The following is a 21,473-nucleotide window of genomic DNA, read 5'->3' on the forward strand; positions in this document are numbered from 1 at the left end:
GAATAGATCTAACCAATGCTCTCCCCACTGCTGAAAGAGACCTTGCGCCACCTCCGAGTGAAGACGTCATTTGTGATCCATCATGCACCTAAGGCTGAGGTCATCCGCCTTGGCATTCAGGGAACCTGCCAGGTGTTGAACCACCAGGGATATGCCCTGATGTTTCAGCCATGTCTAGAGACGGAGAGCCTCTTAACATAGGGTCCACGACCCCACCCCGCCCTGTTTGTTGCAGTACCACATGGCGGTGGTGTTGTCCGTGAACACCTGCATTACTCTTCCAGGGACAGAGGGAAGGAATGCTTTTAGTGCAAGAAGGATCGCCCGAAGCTCCAGGAGGTTGATGTGGAGCTCGGACTCCATCGGAGAACAGAGGCCTCTGATCTCCGCTTCCCCTATGTGACTGCCTCATCCCAGAAGTGATGCATCGGTCACCACTGTGAACTCTGGTTGAGGAAGGGAGAGGGACCTGCCATCGATCCAATCCTAGTTTGTTAGCCACCACTGCAATTGGTGTGCAGTGCCCTCCGAGATCCGGACACAATCGGACAGGTTCTCCTGATGTTGAGCCCAATGGAACTTCAGGTCCCACTGCAGAGCCAGCATATGCCATCTGGCATGGTCCACCAGCAGGATGCAGGAGGCCATCAGGTCCAGTAGCCTGAGGGTCATCCTGACCGAAACCCGGAATAAAGGCTGAAAGATCGGAATCATAGCCCGAATATCCTGGACTTGCTGTTCGGGGGGGTTAGACCCGAAACTGCATCGTGTACAGAACCGCTCCGATGAAGAGGAGCTTCTGAGAGGGAGTCAGGTGCGACTCCAGCGAGTGCAGGAGGCTGGCCGTAGCCTGGAGGAAGGAGATGACAGTCTGGGGTGAGCCCGCCTTCAACAGCCAGTCTTCAAGATAGGGGAAGACTGGAACCCCTGAACTGCGCAGATGAGCTGCAACCACCGCCATCACTTTTGTGAACACCCGAGGAGCGCTGGTAAGGCCAAAGGGGAGCACAGTAAACTGAAAGTGCTCGTGGCCTACCGTGAAACGCAGGTAATGCCGGTGGACCGGCAGGACGGGGATGTGAAAGTAAGTGCCCTGCAAGTCCAACGCTACCATCCAGTCTCCAGGGTTGAGAGCAGACAGGGCCTGAGCTAGCGTCAACATTTTGAACTTCTCCTTCCGGAAGAAGCAGTTGACATTCCTGAGATCCAAGATGGGACGCAGGCCTTTGTCCTTCTTGGGCACCAGAAAGTAATGGGAATAGCAACCACAATCTACTTCTAGGACAGGAACTCGCTCGAAGGCTCCCTTGGCCATGAGTGCTGAAACCTCCTGTTGGAGAAGGGCTGGATGATCCTCCCACATGCGATGGTACTGAGGTTGCATGGATGGAGGGGTAGTCTCGAAGGGGAGGGAGTAGCCCATTCAGACTATTTGCAAAACCCACCTGTCCGACATGATGGTGTTTTCCAGTGGGGAAGGTGATGGCAAATCCTGCCATCCACTGGCGATTAGTAGCCCTGAAAGGTCGGACTAGGAGGGTTTGGAGGCTGCTGCGGGGGGGAGGGGGGTGGCTGTGGTGGACTGGCCCGCCCCGTGGCCCCCAGAACCATGGCGGTGTTTCCCACATCCCCAGCCTCGCAGGGGCTGAACAGCTTGTGCTGGCCTGTGCTCTGGGCAGGACGTGGCGGGGCACCCCTTCCGTTGCCACGAAAGGGGCAAAAAGCAGATTACACAGGGTGGGTGGTGGAGAGGCCCAAGGACCTGGAAGTAGCTCGAGAGTCCTTAATGAGCTCCAGCGCATTGTCTGCCTTGTCGCCGATTAGGCGACGACCAGTAAAGGGCATGTCCATAAGGGTGGATTGGACATCCCTGGAACAAACAGTTGACCTCAACCAGGTGTAGCATCGAAGGGCTACTGACGTGGAAATCGTCCTGACTAGTGAGTCAGCAGTATCCAGACCACAGCGGATTGTAAACTTTGCTGCGTCTCTCCCTTTGGCAACTGCACGGGACAGTATGGCCCGGGCCTCCTCTGAGCACTGGGGCAGCAATTGCGCCACCATATCCTACACAGAGTGGGTGTAAGGGCCCAACAAACATGCGGTGTTTACCGACCGCAGTCCCAAGCTGGAGGAAGAACACACCTTCTTGCCAAGATGGTCCAGCTTTTTGGATTCCCTATCAGGTGGTGTGTTAGGGAATGCACCTTTGGAGGTGGAAGCTTGGGCCGCCAAGCTCTCAGGGGTGGGGTGTTGGGAGAGGTAAGCGGGGTTGCCCGGGGTCTGGGCGGTGGCGTCAGGCAATCATCCTATCCACAGGAGCCCCTCTGTTGGGCCCGGACCAGCTGCCCAAAAGGATGTCAGTGAGGGCTTCATTAAATGGTAGCAGGGGCTCCAAAGCTCTCGCTGCTGGTTAAAGCACCTCTATCAGGAGGTTAATCCTGACTGCCACCATAGGTAGCTCGAGGTTGAGAGCCTCGGCCGCCCTACACAACTCTACAGCGTAAGACACTCCCTCCTCCGTAGCCACGGTAGGAGGAGACAAGATGCCATGGTCTGGTGATGTCTCCTGACCACTGGGTTCCCCCAGTTCCTCTCTCCAGTCCGGTTCATAACCAAACTGGTCAGTTAAAGTGTCTCCAGACCCCTCCCACTCCTCCTCACCCTTCTCTGGCTGCCAATCTAGTCTAAAAGAGCCAGGGTAGAACAAGGGCACAAAAGTACCCGTCGACGCCGGTCCGGCTCCGTGTCTACCTCGACGCTGGCTGGGGAGACAACCGGAGTGTGCTGCAGACTCGGTGCCATTGGATTCAGCGCAGGGGGAGGTGTAATTAGGTCGACCAGCGCTGATCCGGATCCAAGCCTGGTTCCAAGGGGACCCTGCAGTATCAGGGCAGGAGCCACCAGTGTCGAAGCCCCAGGGTCCCCAGCCGAGTCGGTGGGGCCCGAAGGCGTGCCAGCCGAGTTGGACTGCCCAAAGATGGCATACATCGCTTCGTAAAATTGGCGAAGCTGGGCAGGGGTGGCTCCGGGTCCTGGGAAGGGGGGAAAACTCGGAGCCGTGGGAGGGGCACCACCAGCATCCCTCATCGTGTCGGCCGAGCGATGGCGAGAAGTCGAAGAATGACGATGCTTCTTCTACCTCTTCTTGTGCTTCGACTTACCTGAGGAGTGCGAAGACTTGGAAGAAGACTGGTGGTGGTGTCTCCGCGAGCAGTCCCTCGACCTCCCACGCGACCAGGACCTTGAACAGCATGGAGCCGACTGCCGGGCCTCAAGAAGCTTTCGGGACTGCTTCCGCAAAGACTCCAGATTCATGGTCCAGCAGTCGGAGCACGACTTGGAATCGTGGTCGCGCTCCAGGTAGAGGAGGCACACGCAGTGCGGATCCGTCACCATCATCAGTCGGGTACAGGAGCTGCAGGCCTTGAAACCGGGTTTTCCTCATGCACCAGGAGTCGAAGACTCAAAAACGAAGTCGACAAATGTCGACAAAAAGTCAGTCAAAAAGTGACTGGAGGTACCGCTCTCTCCGGATCTGAGCTGGCTAGCGCGGAAAAAGAAAGAACTGACATCAGCGCTCGAGCGCGGCGTCTAAGTAGCTACCGTGACGTCAACACGGCGACCACGACGCCAACGACGAACGCGGAGCCGACCGACGCCACCTTTTGACGTGCAAGGGTACTGCTGATGAAAAAATTCTCCTGGTCCAGTCTGACGCCTAGGGATAATTAGATGGTAAGGGATCTATAACTAACTGTTTCTTTCAGATACCTATGTACTTTCTGGTTATGCCATGCCTTGAATTGTTCACTGGTAGCCTGGCTCTAGAGATTTTTGGCGGCATTGCTACTGTCTGCTGTTGTGTTTTTTTAATGGGGCCTCCTGATCACAAAATAGACATAACGATTGGGTACAGCCTCAAGATGCAAGCAACAGGACGGGGAAGAGGAGGGGGCAGTCATATCTGGATGTTTTATCCATAATCTTAATTATACCAATTCTCAGTTCCTTATCATTCTTTCTTATTTCATCCTGGTATGGTCAGGAAGTTCTTTTGAAACAGGTAAGCATAATGGCCCCGTCAGTGGGCAGGATAGCTAAGGCGAAAACAAGGAAGGGGTTTTATTTGAAGGAAATCTGAATATGGTGTGGGGCCAGGGAGGTGGGCCCTTCCCTCATCAAGCAAGGACTGGAATGAGGAAGTGAAAATCAAAGTAATGAAGATTACTAGTAAGTAATTCACCTTGTAAAATATCACTGAACAATCAACTCAAGCCACATGAGAATATGAAGGCCTCTTCTCAAGGCAAATTATAATCAGAGCACGCACATGGTTTTGAACATTTACTGTGTGAAGCAAAGGGACACTGTACCAAAAGGGCCAGCAGAAAGCCACATTGAGATATTATAAGAAATAATAAACCCTCACAAAGCTGCACCGCTTCCAGTTGCACATTCATTCCTTTGGGGTTCATCTTTTGGGCCTGACTGGATGGGATTGGTTTGTAGGACTGGCCGGTGGCTCGATACATGGCTTGTACCCACAGGATCCGATCCTGGTCATCATCGCTGGCAAAAATAACGGTGTCGCCTTCTTTAACAGCATTAAAGAACATTCGTCCACCTTGAAGACCTGCACAGAGGGAAAAGAAGGGTTTCACAAATACAACACTGCAGTGCAAGAGCATGCAACATACCAGAGAAAAGTGAAAATAAGCAGCACAAGAAAAGGAATCGTGCAAGGCTGCCTCAAGGCACCCAGGGCCGAACTGGTAACTGAAACCGGCCCTGGCAAACTGCTCGGCCAGCCCCCGGGGGGGGGGGGGGAGAGTGCAGTGAGCTGTTTGCTAGGGCCGGTTTTGGCTCATTTTGTTACAATGGTTGTTATTGCCAGCCCTCGGTAGCAAAAAATGGCCCCCAGGGGCGGGGCCCAAAACTGGCAGCCCACTGGAGTAACCCCTGATGCTTGCTATGGCCAGTACGGCCCTGAGTGCACCTTAACTTAAATGCTTACAAATACTACATTTCTAAGACAAAAATAAAGATGAAACACGGTGTAAAAAATCATATATTATGACAAGCAAGAAATATCGGCGGTTACTGTGTTCTTTAAGACTGCTTCCCTTCCCACTCGTTGAGCAGGAAATAAAAGAAGTAGTCCCCATGCGAACTAATAAGCTCCTGCAGTGTAAGGAAACTGTAGTTGACCGGTGCTCCTAAAGGAAAAACTGAAGTGATGTATCTGGAGCCCCAGCCAATGAGGAACCGCTGAAGAACACTGACACAGGAGTGAACCCATGGTAAGTATCAGGCGGGATTATACGCCATTACTGAAAACAACAGGTCTTGCAGACAGCGCATGCACGCTGATGCTCAACCTAAAAATACATTGACAAAACCAAAAGAGCTATTTGGTTGTGTCAATGTCTTTTTTAGCCATTTTGTACAGCAGTGCGATTGTTGTGCAGCATTTTTTAAAGCATAATTCGAAAAGCACTATGAAAAGGCCAGCCTTGACTGCTTCACTTTTTTTTTCTACTTTCAACCGCACTGTTGTAAAACATAGGTAAAATATGCTTTTTTTTTACAAAGTCAATAGATTTTGTGTAGGCGAGACCTATAGCCTTTGCCAATGCTTGTTTTAATTCACATTTTTCTTGCAGTGAAGTTTATGTGACATTATGTTTTCTCTTTTGCAGCTTTTGATTTTTCTGTTTACAAATTAATTATCGTGTCATTTTGCAAATACCAAACCTACAGACTTTGTCACAGTCTTTTTTCCCCAAAAAGAGATTGTCAGCTGGAAGTGCAGTCTAATAGAGCTGTGAAGCAGTTGGCTGCCAAACATGTGACAAATGAGCGGCCATTCACAGTTTGAAAGTGTAGCTGAAATAAACACACTGCTCTGCGGAAGTTTGTAAAATGTTTATAGACAAATCACGATGTTCTTTTGAAGCTTTGCTGGGTCAAACACAGTGTATAGAAGATGAAACCAGAGTGTAAAATAAAGAGCTAAGAAACCCAGCTGGCCCTGAAGGCGTCAGCGTTCTCGGACACTCGACATGTAAACTTGAGTCCACCCTTTGATGGTGAGAAGGGGGTCTGTGCAAGTGCGTCACTCTCCGTGGCCCAATAATGTTTCGGTCTCGCGTTAGCATGGACACTGAATTAAATCTGTTGAAACGGTAATGAAAAGTCACAGTGATTCTGTGGTTGTAAACTAAAACACTGCTGTGGGTGTGGTTATGTAAATCTATCAGACAAGACTCTCACATAGTAGGGTTGACAGCATGACATAGCAGCCAAGGAGCAAGGATGGACCCTGCACACCACTTTTTGTCTAAAGGCTGGACAGAAAGTGGGGGAAGGGCAGGAATCCAGGACGTTTGAGTGCGTGAGCAGGAAATAAAAGAAGTAGTCCCACATTAACTAATAGCTAAGCCCCTACAGTGTAAGGAAACTGTAGTTGGCCAGTGCTCCCGAACGAAAAATGGGAGTGATGTATTCGGAGCACCAACCAACGAGGAACCACTGAAGAACACTGACATGGGAATGAACCTATGGTAAGTAGGAGGCGTGATTACACGCCTATACTGAAAATAATAGGTCTTGTAGACAGTGCATGCACGCTGAGGATTGACCTAAAAACACATGTACTGCAGAGAAGGAGAGGACACAGCAGATCCAGTACCTGCTGCCATCTCGTGGCATTCGCTGTATTTGCCACCTAGTCAGTAATTAAAAAAAAAGACAGATTTCCTTAAAATCTGTAAATAAACATTGTTCGATGAGCGTAGGGTCATCAAAAAATGCAGGGCCCGGGGAATAGGCCCACCCTTCTGACAGGTCGGCTTATATACCATCTTCCGGGTAACAAGCCAGAGACAAATGTAGATTAATATAACAAACGCAATGGTCATCCTATTCCCATCATTACCATGTAGGTAACTACATCACCTGATACTGTAACACAGCAGCCTTAAACCTTGTGATACTTTACTGTAAATATTTATGAGGAGAGCTATCGCAGCCAAAAACAGGCTTTTGACATTGGTGAACCAGCAAGTCAGAACCTAACTGTAGATTTATGAGAAAAGGCCTTTGATTTTTTTTTAAAGAAATCTTGCTGTCAGGGAAAACTAAGAAAAATGCTTCAAATTCCAATTCTCGGATCTTAAAAGCGATAGATGCATTTGAAAAAGTGGCTGTTCAGTTAAACAATGGCAACCCGTTAACCCTTATATAGACATTCCAACACTCCAAAGAGGCCAAATGGGGGCACTGTAGCAATTTACAAGAGCCTGAAAATAAATGCCTCTAGAGTATTCCAAAAGAGTCGCCAGGGATGCAGATGTCAACAATTTTAAATTCTAAAGCACGCATGAGCGAGGACAGCAAAGCTCGGTTTTACATGCCCTGGCATCCCATAATGGAAAGCGTCGAAAAGGATCAGAAGCCATGTGCATCTTATTAGTGAAAACGCCATTATTGAAAAAAGTCACCCTTTTGTATTTGTAAAAGCCTTTCTTAAGAGACAACGCAGAAAACTGTGGAAATTAATTATCTTTATACAATATGCGCAACAATACTTCTGGAAGTACTGTACATGACCCTATTTATTTAAATTGTATTTATTTATTAGGTTTTATACATCGCGAATATGACTTGTGAGGGTATCAGAGTGTGTAGGACTTCCCTGTATAAAGTAATGGTAATTGGTTGTCCATGATTGGTATGTTTGCCTTACTAGTAAAGTCCCTAGTAAAGTGCACTATGTGTGCCAGGACTGGTAATGCAAATGCTACTAGTGGGCCTGCAGCACTAATTGTGCCACCCACACAAGTAGCCTTAAAAAATAACTCAGGCCTGCCATTGCAGGGCCTGCACGCAGTTTGTGAAACTGTCATGTTGTTCTGCCAAGTGCACTTACTTGCCAGACCTTACCCTTCCCTTTCTGTGCACCTAAGACACCCCTATGGTAGGTCTAGGGTCCCCCCTCGACAGGGTGTAGTGCATGTGAAAGGTAGGACATGTACTAAGGTGTGTGTCGTGTCTTGACAGTGAAATAATCTCTATTTCGTTTTCACTGTTGAAAGGCCATCTTGCCCATAGGGCAGAATGGGAGGGCTGTGTAATATGTTTTCCAGCCTGTCCCCCCCCCCAAAGGCTTAAGATGGAAAGGTGAAGTTTAGTATGCCTGAACTCACAATGTAATAATGCATCTTTTTATGTAGGTGGTTTTTGCATTGTGTGTTCAGAACCCACTCTTTTAGAACTGGCTGCGTTTTTGCGCTCCGACGTTCTGTGTGTCTCTGCCTGGCTGTGAATTGACTGTCTGGATTTGAAAGGGATAGGATCTGGGGAATGTCTTGACCCAGGGAAGGAGGTGAGACAGCAACAGGCTGACCTGCATCTGGAGTGTAGGGTGAGAAGAAGCCCCTAGAGGTGAAGAGGCCTAGGCTGCTGCTATAAAACTATTGTCCCATCTCCTGCTGAGTGATTGAGAATCCAGACAACCACTTATCAAAGGAAGAGAGGTGTCACTGGCAGAGAGGCACCCAGAACTGGTTTGAGCAGGGGTCAGTGCCCCCCTGAAGCGCAAAGACTTCAAAGCCATTGAGGGGTATAACTATCAGAGCTTAAGCCCCTGAACTTTCGAGAATGGCTTGATCAAGTGTGAACAAGACTGGAGCTACTTCCTGGTCAAGAGGACCTTTGCCAAGGAAGAAACAACTGAAGAAACTAATGGATAGGACTGCTCTTGCTGTGTGATCTGGGGCTGGCCTGCAGGTTGCTGTTTCAACCAAGGAAAGGCTAAAGGGACTTTGTGGTGTGCTGTTTCCCCCTGCTTGGAGGACTTTGCTGTGTGCTGTGTACTGAAGTAACTATCCCAAGGGCCTGAGGTGAGCTGGCTCCCTGTTTGGAAACACAGAAACACAAAGGTTTCCAAAGAAGACTCTCAGAGACACAGTGTTCGTGTGCTCTGTCTAGCCTGAGATCTTCGTAAGCATGCCTAGTGATCATGGCAGCTGGAGTCCTAGTGTGTCTCAGAGACGCTGTGTGCGTGTGCTCTGTCTAGCCTGAAGACTCGAAGGAGTCGCCTTGTTATCGTGTGCACCAGAATCCAAGTGAGTCTCAACGCCGTTGTGTGCGGGTGCGTTGTGCACCGTGAGACCTTCGTGAGGATTTGCCTTGTTATCGTGTGCATCGGAAGCCAAGTGAGTCAACGCCGTTGTGTGCGGGTGCGTTGTGCACCGTGAGACCCTTGTGAGGATTCGTCGTGTTATCGTGTGCACCGGAGTAAAGTGAGTCTCAGCGACGCTGTGCGTGTGATCTTTATGCAGTCGGAGACTGGTGTGTGGAGTGCCCAGTTATCGTGCACCCAGAGTGAAGGAAGATTCAGTGATGCTGTGTGTGTGTGCTTTGTGGCAGCCTGAGATCTTCATAAGTGAAGCGGCCCGGACCGGTAGTCCCGGAGGAGCTGAGTTGCCGCCCGAGACGTCGTTGCCATTTCGTAAAGCTGCATTGGAGGCCCAGCGCTGACCGAGGAGAGGAGAGTGGGTTCGCGCCCCCCAGTTAACGTGTGTCGACTCCTGGGGAGGGGCGCGGGCTCAGAGGGAGAATCTCTCCACCTCTCTCTCGTGTTGGCAGCGCGAGCCTCTGCTTCGGCTCGTGTAGCGGCCCGTATCGCCAAGAGAGTGGTGGTACAGAGGCCGGAGTGCGAAGCTGCACTTTGGGATTACATCTTACTGTGTGAGGGGCAACTGTGAGAGGCAGAGAGATCGCCTAAAGGCCTGGTGAACGGGGCCTGAGTGTATTACGTATTATTCAATTTCTGAAAAACTTACTTGATAAGAGTATTACGCATTGCATTATTCCTGCATACCGAACTACCTAGTGTATGACGCATGGTATTTTTATCTGCATAATGAACTACCTGATTGTCATATGACACATTGCATTGTTTCTGAACAACGGTCTACCTGATTAGCGTATTGCGCATTGCATTCCTCCTGCATAACGAATTACCTGATTAGTGTATATGCATTGCCTTATTTTGGCAGAACAACATATCTGGTGGTGGTATCACGCATTGCATTATTTGATCTTGCAAAGTGCCTGATTGTTACATTACGCATGGCCGTATTATTACATTGCAAAAGTATATGATTCTTGCATTATGACTGTATGATATGAATTTAGAAGTACAGGAGAATGTTTAGAAGTGCTCATTGATATCTCCAGAACTTACAAGGGCTGGCTGGCCTAACAACTGGCCAGGAGAAATATTACACAACCTCGTATGTTGGTTTTATATCGTGTGGTCTTATCGTATATCTTTTTACATAAAGTTTATACTTGTTTTTACAAAACTCGTGTGGAGTCTATTTGTGGTGTCATCATTGGATTATTGTGAGCGTGGTTGCGAATACACATGTGCCTTGAAGATAAGCCTGACTGCTCGTGCCAAGCTAAGGAGGGGGTGAGCGGGGCTATCTAAAAAGGTGACCTTCCTTTCCCTGACATTGGAACGTGGGTCCCTACTTGGCCTAAAGTACCTACCTCAGCCAACCAGGGATCCCGGGTCTAACAGAGTGCTTTACAAATGATCAGAAATATGAAAACAGGAACTCAAACAGCAACAAAATCAAGAGAAGTACCCGGTGCGTAAGTTCATGAGTTGCAGAATGTAATATCTCTAGGACAGGTCAACAAAATAATAGAAATGGTCCGACATTGTAGTGATAATCATGGGTGTAAATCTTCAGTTGAATTGTATGACCTAGGGCAGGAATCAGTTTATAAGTAGTAATTTAACGTCTTTTTTCAAAGATTTAGATGAGGGAATCAGTCTGATTTCAGGTGTTAGGTAGTTCCAAATTCTCGGGGCAATACCTTAGAAAGCTCTGTTGCAAGTTGTCTTTTTTTGACATTTTTGTAGTTTGTAGTTATAGTAACAAGGTGCTAGTGTTTCTAGAGGATTTGCATCCATCAGATTCAAGCTAGCCTGGCTTATGAGGGGTCTTACCCTGAAACCATTCCCAGGATGCCAGGGACATTTTAAGGATTTAGGGGGCCCCGGGCCAAGTATATTTTGGGGCCCCCTGTTTGGAACAACTTTGAATTTATGATCCAATTTCAGCTCTTTCATGCCCTCATTAGCCAGGTCACTGACAGTGCACAGGCACACTTATCAATGTTCAGGGATAGTGATGTGCTTTCATTATTGTAACACAGCAGCCGCTCACTAATGTTCATGCAAATCACCTCTGTGAACCTCTCACATTTCTCATATGTGGGGTTCTGTTTTAATCTAAAAGAAACTTCTTATGGCTATTGCGTGAACACATTTCCTACAAAATGTCAGTAATAGACTCTCACACATCGCCTAAATGAGCAATAAGTTAAACGACAACTGTATTTAATACAATTTGCTTAAGAATTATTCAAGGTCATGGGGGCAAGATACTCTGCAGGACAGAGCTGACTCAATCAGGAGTCACCTGATAGGCTGCGGCCCTGGGCCAGGGCCCCCTTTGGCCATACCTTAAAATGTCTCTGCAGAATGCTTGCTTCTGGTCCAATGAAGACCTGGCTTGGCAGTTCGGGCTGGACTCTACACACGAGGCACAAGGTCAGGACTGATTTGCATATAGCTGGGTCTGAACTGCAGGGGTGAAGCCAACTAAAGAACGATGATGGATTCAACCCAGATCTGTGAGTGGGGGTGAGTGTCTGAAAAGTTTCAGCACTCCGTCCATCATCTCCTTGTGCTTGTTTTGTTCGTCCTAAGTTGGAAGGGTATGCCCAGACATGGTTCCCTTTCTCACTTTGCCACTGGATTCAAGCTAGCCTGGCTGATAAGGGGTATTACCCTGAAACCGATCCCAGGATGCTTGTTTCCAGTCCAGGGAAGACCTGGCTTGGCTGTTTGGGATGGATTGTACCCATGAGGCACAGGGTCAAGACTGATTTGCATATAGCTGAGTCTGAACTGAGGTGGCAAAATGAGCTAAAGAATGATGAGGTATTGAACCCAGATATGTGAATGGGGGTGACTGTCTGAAATGTTTCAGCACTCTGTCCATCATCTCCTTGTGTTTGATCAGTGTGATTTTTGCCATTCACAATGTTGTATGTTCATCACACCCACATCAGAGCCTAACCTCCTGTACAGTATTCTTCTAGATCTCAATGTTTAAATGGGGCATCTAAAAATGGCATATTTGGAGGCAATATATACTTGAAAAACTCCCAAAGAAGAAATTAGAATTAAAATAACAAACTTAAAATTAAGTCTAAAGAGGTTAAAGGTTTTATATCTATGCATGCACTTTGAAACCTGTTCTCCAGGGAGCTTAGAGGGCCTTTGATGTTCCAAAGATATGAAATGCAAATCTTAGAGGGGGTTTGCTCCTAATAAGTGATATTTCCCATCTTGTAGAGAGTATGCAGTAGTCATCTAGGGTTCTGTGCCTCAAACTTAACTCTTGCAGGTGTTGGTTGACAATGTACTTTAATGATACAGGTTGTGGTTCATGTTAGGGTCAGTTAAGGACCCATCCAGGGGAGCCATATCTCTATTTTATTTAACTTGTTCTGAGCCACTTTCTTCCAGAGTTGACTATTGTGTAGCACCTTCTCAGTTGGTCAAGTTTGTAGTTCTAAAGGTGGAGACAAAACTGTGTATGGAAGGACTTTGCAGTCACAAACAATGCAACTCATAAAATCACAGGGTGCAACATTTCTTAATGTCCCAAATCCCATTTGTGATTTGAAGAAAACCTTCCAATATGCAAAAGGGATTTTGGTATTAATTCCAAATTGTAAGTGGTGTGAAAGGGACAGACCCTCATAATTGAAAACCTCAATGAGATATATCAATGGTCCGTAATTGCAATTGTGGTTCCAACCTATTAAAAACGTGCAGACACCTCAAAGAAGGCGGCAATTGATTCACTAAGGGGAAGTTATTCCCATTGGACAGCTCCCACTTGGGGAATTATGCTGGGCAGCCTCAGAAGGAAGAGGCAGTGTCCATGGGAAGGCTCCCAAATTTTCTTTTTTAATGCAGCACCTCTTTCTTTAAGGAACTTGGGCTGCTTTGAAAAACAATGTGTCTTGCTTCGGAACGCAAACAGAGTGATGATGACTACTGTTCCTTGCAGGTATCAAATCCTATCTTTGTAGCCATTGGCAGGAGGCACAAATAGTGACCTGCCTAGTTTATATATTAATCAGGCAGGTTGTTCTACAATGCCCTGTGACTAAATATTTTGTGACACATTATTAATACACAAGTCACATTGCCAAATTACAGACGGTCATGAAAAGGTGGTGCCAATTTCCACCCACTATTTGTGACCGGCCTGCTATTACATCAGGCCCCTAGTCCTAGGTCAATGCTAACACATAGAAGTGACACTTCTGTTGTGAATGGTATTGTTAGAATTTCGTCTTTTGTTGTTCTGAGGTGTTGAACATTTTTTTGAATTGATATTTTTTGATTGGATCATCACCGTGCCATAGTTTGGGGAGGTTTATAGTATGCTCTATGTTACAGCTCACATTGCCTGAATCATGTTTGTACAATCCGTGGATTGCTGATAAATTCTCTGTAAGCATTTCGCTCCTTGGGCTTAGAAGTCCAACATTTGTGTGAGCCAGCATCACCATGGCTGGTTTAAGTATTTTTAAAGGATGAGAGGAGATCCTGGGTGGACGTAAGGGATGAAATTGTGAATACATGCCTCAGACCAGGCATTGAGGAAGCGGCATGGACATACATATGATGGGAACCGGCAATTCAGATGGACAAGGGAGTTGTTAGATTGATATGGGACCAAACGTATTGCTAAAGTGTGGCACAGGCTAACAAAGGAGTACATTACTTGACTCTGCCTTGTATGGTATTGCTTTGTAAAGTCAAAGGCAGCCATTTTCTTTTACTAAACTCTAGATTAAGTATTATATTTCAATTGCTTTATTTCTTATTCGTATACTGAGTGGAGTTCCAGTTAAATAGTCACTCCTATTGCTGTGACTCACGGTTTACCACTGGTTATGGGGCTAGGACCTCTACTAATAATTCATGTTAGTTGCTCACATTTGGATAAAACAGCAGGGCATTCAAAGATATGCTGCACTACAAATGGCAAATGGGGTAAAGTAACTGTGAAAGTGAATTCCTTCAACATTTCAACTAAGCACCTGGGCAGTGTGCCTCTTCAAGATGGTTGCCAGTGAGAAGGAGAAAGGCTGAAGGTTGATCTCGGCAATCCCTTTCCTGTATTCATAAATGCTTTTCAAGAAAGTTACAGTATAAAATGAAACAGACATATGTTCTAATGGGGTCATTAGTTCTATGACTGCAGTGAAAATTGCATGGTGGAGGGGAAAACATTATTGGTTATAGTGCCAAAGGGATTCGGATGAGGAGAAGTTGGTTGGACATGAGCCTGCGCTTGTGCACAGGGCAGAAAACAAAATTAAGGGTGAAAACCACTGTGAGAGGCTGGCTCAGTACATGATGTTCACTTATGTAAGTGAAACCTTGCACTGATCCAGACAACCCTTATGGTGATTGTAGTGGTCTTAGACAACCTTAGAAAGCTCTCTAAGTGGTAGCTGTGGGGAGCAGCCTTCAGGCTTAGTCCAGAAGGAGTGTAAAACAGTTTGTTTGACCAGAACATAACCATATAGGTATAGAATAAATGAAAAACAACCACACAGTGTATTTATAAAAAATATGTATTTATTATAAGACACTAACTAACACATCCAGATATCTCCTAGCCGGAGATATACGCTATGCACACAATATGTAGCAATAGACACAGGTAAGTAGCACAGAATACACAGTGGTCACCAGGGGGCGACCAAACCATATACTAAAATAGTGGGTTGTCAACCACGACTCGAGTCAAGACTATACCCAGAATATGTAGAAGTTTCAGGGATCCAAGGAACCACCCAAGGTAAGTAACTAAGAGCCCCACAAAGGCCGTGAGCCAAGTGGGAACACGACCGTGTGATCAATACTAGTCAATGGGTAAGTTGCGGTTGCAATTTTAAAGAAGAAGGACCCTTCCCAGTGGACCCTGAAGAAACCCCATGGAAGATAGAAGGATGGAGAGCCACCCCACCCGTGCATACCTTATGAACCAGGATACCTGCCCCAGGGCAGCCGGGTGCATAGGTGTGAAGTGGCATCGGAAACCTCCGTCGAACCCAATGGAGGACTTCAGAAAGATGCCGCTGCTGGAGAAGGTGAAAGTATCTGGTGGAACCCAAAGGAGGATTCAAGATGTGAAGAATCTGCAAGCAGAGGGGACAGAGTCTAGGTCCCTCAGGAGTGACCAGGAGGCACGGAAGACGAATGCCCACCGATGTTGGGTGTTGCAGGAGCGCTGAAGGTGACCTTGAAACTGCAGCTGTGTGGACCAGGCATTGTTGTGGAAGACCAGGAGCTGTACACGAGCTGTCCCACGTCGGATGTCGAGAGTTGAGGGGTCAGTGTCTGGCTGGAGCATCAACAAGCCTTGGCAACTGCAACCAATGAAAGAATAGGAAAAGGTGCAATGTCGGGACCATCAAGGTCCGGGAGACTCACCACAAGCAAGGAGGTCAGAGTAGGCCCCGGGCAATCAGGGGAGACCAAAATAATTCAAATGTGACCCTCGACAGAACCCACAGGCTGGAGGCACTGGAGTCGCAAGAGGACTTCGATCAGCTTTCAAAGAAACAGGCCCACGGTGCAAGAAATGTGGTGTGGTCAAAGATTCTGGTCACTGGAGATGCTTGAGATTGGGGCTACTTGGAGCCTGAAGATCTTGGTGGAAGCAAACCAACAAGCCTTTGCAACAGCAAGTTGACACAGTTCACAGAGGTTCAGTTCCTGCGGCTTCGAAGAGGGATACTGGACTCAAGCTTGGTGAGAGTACCGGGAAGGCCTCAAGGGATAGAAAGAACCACCACCTGTGTTGTTGAGCCTTTCGGAGTCTGTAGGAGCCCAGGATCAGCAGATGGGTCAGCTTAGCTGCGGCGCCTGCAGATGCAGGGGAATGACTCCTTCACTTCAAGGGAGATTCCCTCAGGTGTCTTGGATGCCCACAGGCCTTGGAAGGTTTCCTGTATGGAGCACAGGCACAGACGTTGCAGCAGACGAGCAGGGTGAAGAGATCAGGAGCAGCAGTAGTTGTCCCAGTTGCAGCCTTGATGCCCAGAGCAAAGTCCAGTGAAGTCCAGAGTCCCCAGACGGTCGAAGTTGAAGTGGCGTCTGAATTGTATCCTGTCCCACGACAAATCTAGGGACACAACCACAGGTAAGCCCTTAAGTACTCTAAGGAAAGGGTTGGGAGGATACAGGGGTCCCTCCTTAAGGAAGGGCTGGACAAGGGAGAGGATACTCCTCTGTCCTTTGTCTAGTTTCGCATCAGAGCGGGAGCCAACGGCTCCCTGAACTGGTTTGAGCTGGACTACGCATGGAGGGCACCAAATGTGCTCTGTCTGCAGACTATGCGGTGCATGCAAGCACTCCCACCCTGCCCCAATACACTAAATCCTGTCTGGGAGGTGGACATACCTCCCTATGACAGGATGCCTATTGTTCTACCTTCCCCTGCTCGAGCATGACTCAGCAGCAGGAGGGCAGAATCATGTCTCTGGTCGGCAGCAGCCATGTTGTGCTGTCCGGGTATAGCAGACTGGTTCCGGGAGCACTGAGGGCCTAACGGAGGGCCTTTACAGTGCTTGGAATCATACCTACCACACCGTTTACGGTGTGGGGGTATGTTTCCAACATGTTTGATACCAAACAGTATAGGGTGAATGGACTTAGAAGGCTGTAGGGGTGTCCTGCTCATGCAAGGACACCCTCACACTTTAGAACCAAGCACCCTACCTACAGAATTGAAAAGGCCTGTTGTAGGGGTGACTTATAGGTTTAAGGGCAGTGACGTTAGATATAGGGAAATCTATATATTTTGTAAGTCGTGCTAGCACCAGCTTACACAGGCTGCAAGGGCAGGCCTAGAGAGATAGTTTGAATGGTTTCCCATAGATGGCATAATACATGCTTCAGCCTATGGAGGACCTCTAGGGTACCTATGCCCTGGGTACCTTAGTACTATATAATAGGGACTGATAGGGGTACCCCAGTTTAGGGGAGAAAGCAGAGAGGCCTGGGTCCCGGTTAGCAGAATCCTAGTAATAAACAGCATTACATCAAGCAAAAAATGGGGGTAACCATAGAAGCAGATCCTACTTTCCAACAACCAACAACTGCAGGAAGAGCTCAGGAACGAGTGCAGGATGTGGATAGACCACACCAACATCAGTCTATGTCTACACCAGGTATAGATCGGAAAGCATGGACAGGAGGGACATGAAAACCATAAACTGAGTAAGAGATAATCTCACGAAAAGGCTTTAAAGTGCACCAGCAAATTTTGGGCATTGATGAGATCAAATAGTTAGGAAAACAGGACTTCCAGGAGCTGGGCAATCTTGTCTTAAGAAGAGGGCTAGCAGGATGGCAAGAGAGCATGGGCAAGGATGGCTCTGTAAACTGGGGCTGTAACTGGCACCAGAATATGGTCAGGTACAAGTGTCACGTGGAAGCACCAAAGGGGTAGGCAGTATTAGAAGGCCTTAAAGGTCAGTGCAAGTCAGAGGGGGGAGGAAAAGTTTATTAGTAAGTGAAACTAGGCACCAGGCCTCAAAGCAATGACTACCTGCCAATGGTTGATGTGATGACAGAGATCTCAAATCAAAGATGTTTTAGGTCACGGGCAAAGTGGCTCCCTGGGAAAGTGAACTTTCTCTCTAGTTCGCTTCTGTGTATTTTTGTATCTTAATCTTTAACATCAACATTGTTAGGCAACATAGAGTGTGAATTAGCAAAAATAGTTGATAAAATTCAAAGTTGTTCCAAATTGGGGCCTTCAATATATGTTTAGCCCGGTCTCCAAAATCCTTAGAATGACAGTGCCTTAAATTTTCTTACGAGGGAACACATCTGTGATGGCAGTGACTCTACCATCAGTAACCATTATGAGGCAGTAAATCAAAAACATTGAATTGAGCCATCATGAGGCTGCATACAGTTCATGGAAGCATTAAAAGTGTTTTAATGTGACAACTATTTTGAGGGGAGGAGAACAGCTGGTGGCAAGAATATGTAGGTGAGAATGAGCATGCAGATGTAATCGAGCAAGAAAAATGTGAGTTAGAAAGAGACTCATCTCTAATATTCTTGTTGGACAGGGAACACATTGCGGAATTAACTGCATTGACTTCATGTTACTTGGGCAGATCCATCATGTAGTTATCTGAAAGGTGTATCTGCTAATACCAATTATTAATTGTGAGCTTTCAAGGCTTATTCTTGAAAGCGATATGGGAGCCGAAAGCTTAGATAAATCCACCAATAAAGTGTCACACAAATGTAATAATCTAGCAGTAGCATAACTTTGATAAAACACACCAGACTTCAAATCACAGTTAACAGCCCAAATGAACAGTGAACATGACTTTAGTTATCCACATAGTAAGTTATGATTTTGGTATTATATACAGGAGCAAATCTATGTGTACTAACAATATTATATACTTTTATTGTCTGCTCTTCAGGACAAAGTTGATGCTCTGTGCTGACCTTGCACAAGAATGCCAACATCTTTGAGGCTTGGGCACACAAGCTCGGAGTCCTTCTGAGCTGGTCCTGTTAGCTGATTTTTGTAAGGTCTTGGATGGTGGGATCTCACTGCATGGGTTTGTAGGCATTCAGTAATATCTCTTAAGTTTGTGGATTTACTTAAGCGTCCTTTATAAAATCAGGTTATTGGTGCTGGAACTCTGTCCTCTTCTACCATACCTGACCACAGATGGAGGGAATGGGTGCACATTTTGGTTCAGGTGTAACAATTGTCTTTCCTTTGCCAACAGTGTTTGTCAAGTTGATGTTTCCCCTGGACAGGGCCATTGTAGCAGCGAAGAAGATTTTGTATTGTTTTATGGAGAATTTGTGGGTCAAGCCCATATAAAAAAACAACCTGGCTACGAAATAATGTACAAAGAGCAGGAGAGTAGTGAGCAGTGTAGGAGGAGGTTGGGAAGAGAGTTCTCACATGATAAACTGTGTCTTCCATGGCAATCCACCGTCTTTGGTGACAACTACACTGGGGATATATATTTGCAAACACCGGGTGGCCTTCACTTCCCATGTGAGTAGATGGTACAAGTGCACCAGTCATCAGGCAACACATGCAACACAACCTGATGCTGGCCAATGTCTTAAAGCTACAATTGAGGTGAGTGCACTTGGAGCAGCATCCTTGAATAGGCGTCATACTGAAAGTACCTGACTGAGGATCAGTGTAATCCACTGTGTATCCGTCCAGCTGCATGAGCTCCTGCGGCTCAGATTTCTTTTCTCTGTAGCTGCACATTGCAAAGGTATATTGGCTAACCTGTGAAGACAAATATTGGGATCAGGAGATGCCAGCTTTCACTTAGTTTTTCCATTAGTTCAACGGCAAGCAAATTGTACATTCAACACACTTGCAGCAGTGTACAATCATGCAATAGGCATAGCAATACAAGGTATTATTGTAGCGTTAGAAAACGTGACTGTAAAAGAAACATATTGCCCGGCATTTGCACTTGAAAGCATATTTAAATTGTGGGTGTAGGAAAGCATGCCATTGTCCAAGAAGTGCTGGGTATTAATATTGTTCATTGAGCACAGCTGATTCCTGCAAATCATGTTTTCTGAAAGCCTCTGGCATCTCGGGGACTCTGAGAGGCCCCATTGAGTCCAGAGTCCTGCCCGCTATCCTGATTCACACATTACACACATATTTTATTTACCAGAATTCCTTGCTCCTTCACCCCAGCATTCAGGTAAGGGGTGGCGGGTTAAGAGTGCCTCCTGTTAGGGCCTGTAATAACCTGGAAAAGGCAGTGGGCTAGAAACTCTGGTCTAAAAAACAAACCAACAGCCTGGTAACATTGCCCAAACTTCCCTATTGCAACCATCTTTCCATCACTTCTACCTGATTAAACACCCTCATCCGATTTCCAACGCCGGGGACATCTGATTCTTCCATACTACACAAACACTCAAACACTCGTGATTTCAAAGGTGATGTTCCAACACCTTTCCTCGGACCCCCTTCTTTTCTGGTACCCTGCTGCTTTCTGTACTGCTGAAACTCTGCTACTGGATAGGCACCCCAACCGAAATCAAGACCATTGAGCTAAAAATCACTATAGACTCCAATTCCATTCCTTGATAGGCAGACACACCAACTGAACCCTGATTCCCACCCAGTACCCCGGCTGCTCGAACTCAGATCCTGATTACTCACACAGAACTATTAATCAAACTCACTAAGATACATGATCAATACTTATCCATTCACATGCCCTTCCCCACTAACCACACCTCAAGTCAACACACTATGCTCGCCCACTTCCAGTTCATACTCTGCTCTCTAAGTTTCGCACTGATCCACATCCTTAGGTTTCATTTCAACAAACTAAACATTCTATTTGACTGCTACCTCCCACCTACAAACAAATTTCTCTAACTGCTACATTCCCTCTCACTCCACTAGGAACTCCCAACTGGCATTATCCAATTACCCACTCCACTTCAATCCTTACATCTTAGTCCTCTTCCTAAAAACCTGTGGATGAGTACCCATCTTCTTCCGATTAGTATCAAACCTCCTCACTTAATTGCATGGCAGCCTCCACAATATTCCCTTCGGCTCATCTAACTCTCACCCCTTTCTCTACCTTCTAGCCACCTCATGAACACCAACCCTACACCTACTTTCTCCTGTACCTTTCTGCTTAATGCCGCCGCCGGGTAACAAAGCTTCCGCAGACATCCCCCTAGACGCCATATCAGACACATGCATCAAATATGCTAACTTGTGCATCGTTGGTAACCTGATCAAAAACATAAATCACTGATTTGGGTATCTTTCAAAGCATCTTTAGTGCTAGTTGTTGTCACTGTGTGGATTTTTGATCGGTGAACCTGGAAAGCCTTACCTCTTACCTTATGAGCAGCAGCAAAGAGTGAGTTTATCTCTGGCTTCTTTTCACTAATTATTGTTAATGTGCACAAAGTCACTGTATGAATGTTTTGTACTGCATTTTCATGCACCAAGTGGTCATCTGAGGTGGTCTGAGTGACCTACTTTTGTCCTGATGAGACACACCCAAGGTAGCCACTAGGGTCGAAACGTCAACAGTGTACCACAAGTTTATTGGAGAGTTTGAGATAAACATTTATTGTACCTGGCTACATTTATGCTATGCCCTCTTGTCGCTTATTACATATGTAGCAGCTTGTGTATTTATTCTGAAACATTTAGGGCCCGATTCCAATGAGTGTAGGAAAGCCTCCAACCGCAGGTCTGAGGCTTTCCGAGCCTTATTGCGGTTTCAGTTTC

At 46.8% G+C, this 21,473-nt stretch overlaps 1 protein-coding gene across 7 annotated transcripts in view; it reads right to left on the reverse strand.

Moving 5' to 3' along the window:
• The window catches only part of CADPS2 (calcium dependent secretion activator 2), a 1,645,358-nt gene that overhangs the window by 718,828 nt on the left and 905,057 nt on the right, over positions 1–21,473 (reverse strand). For all 7 annotated transcript variants that reach the window (XM_085654189.1, XM_085654188.1, XM_085654187.1 and 4 more), the window contains exons 10-11: positions 19,367–19,475; positions 4,433–4,636 (exon numbers count right to left, since the gene is read on the reverse strand). In XM_085654189.1, the coding sequence (XP_085510315.1) occupies positions 4,433–4,636; positions 19,367–19,475 (313 nt within the window). The remainder of the gene's footprint in view (positions 1–4,432; positions 4,637–19,366; positions 19,476–21,473) is intronic.

Source organism: Triturus cristatus, chromosome 4_1 (assembly GCF_964204655.1).
Source record: "Triturus cristatus chromosome 4_1, aTriCri1.1, whole genome shotgun sequence".
Taxonomy (NCBI): Eukaryota; Metazoa; Chordata; class Amphibia; order Caudata; family Salamandridae; genus Triturus; species Triturus cristatus.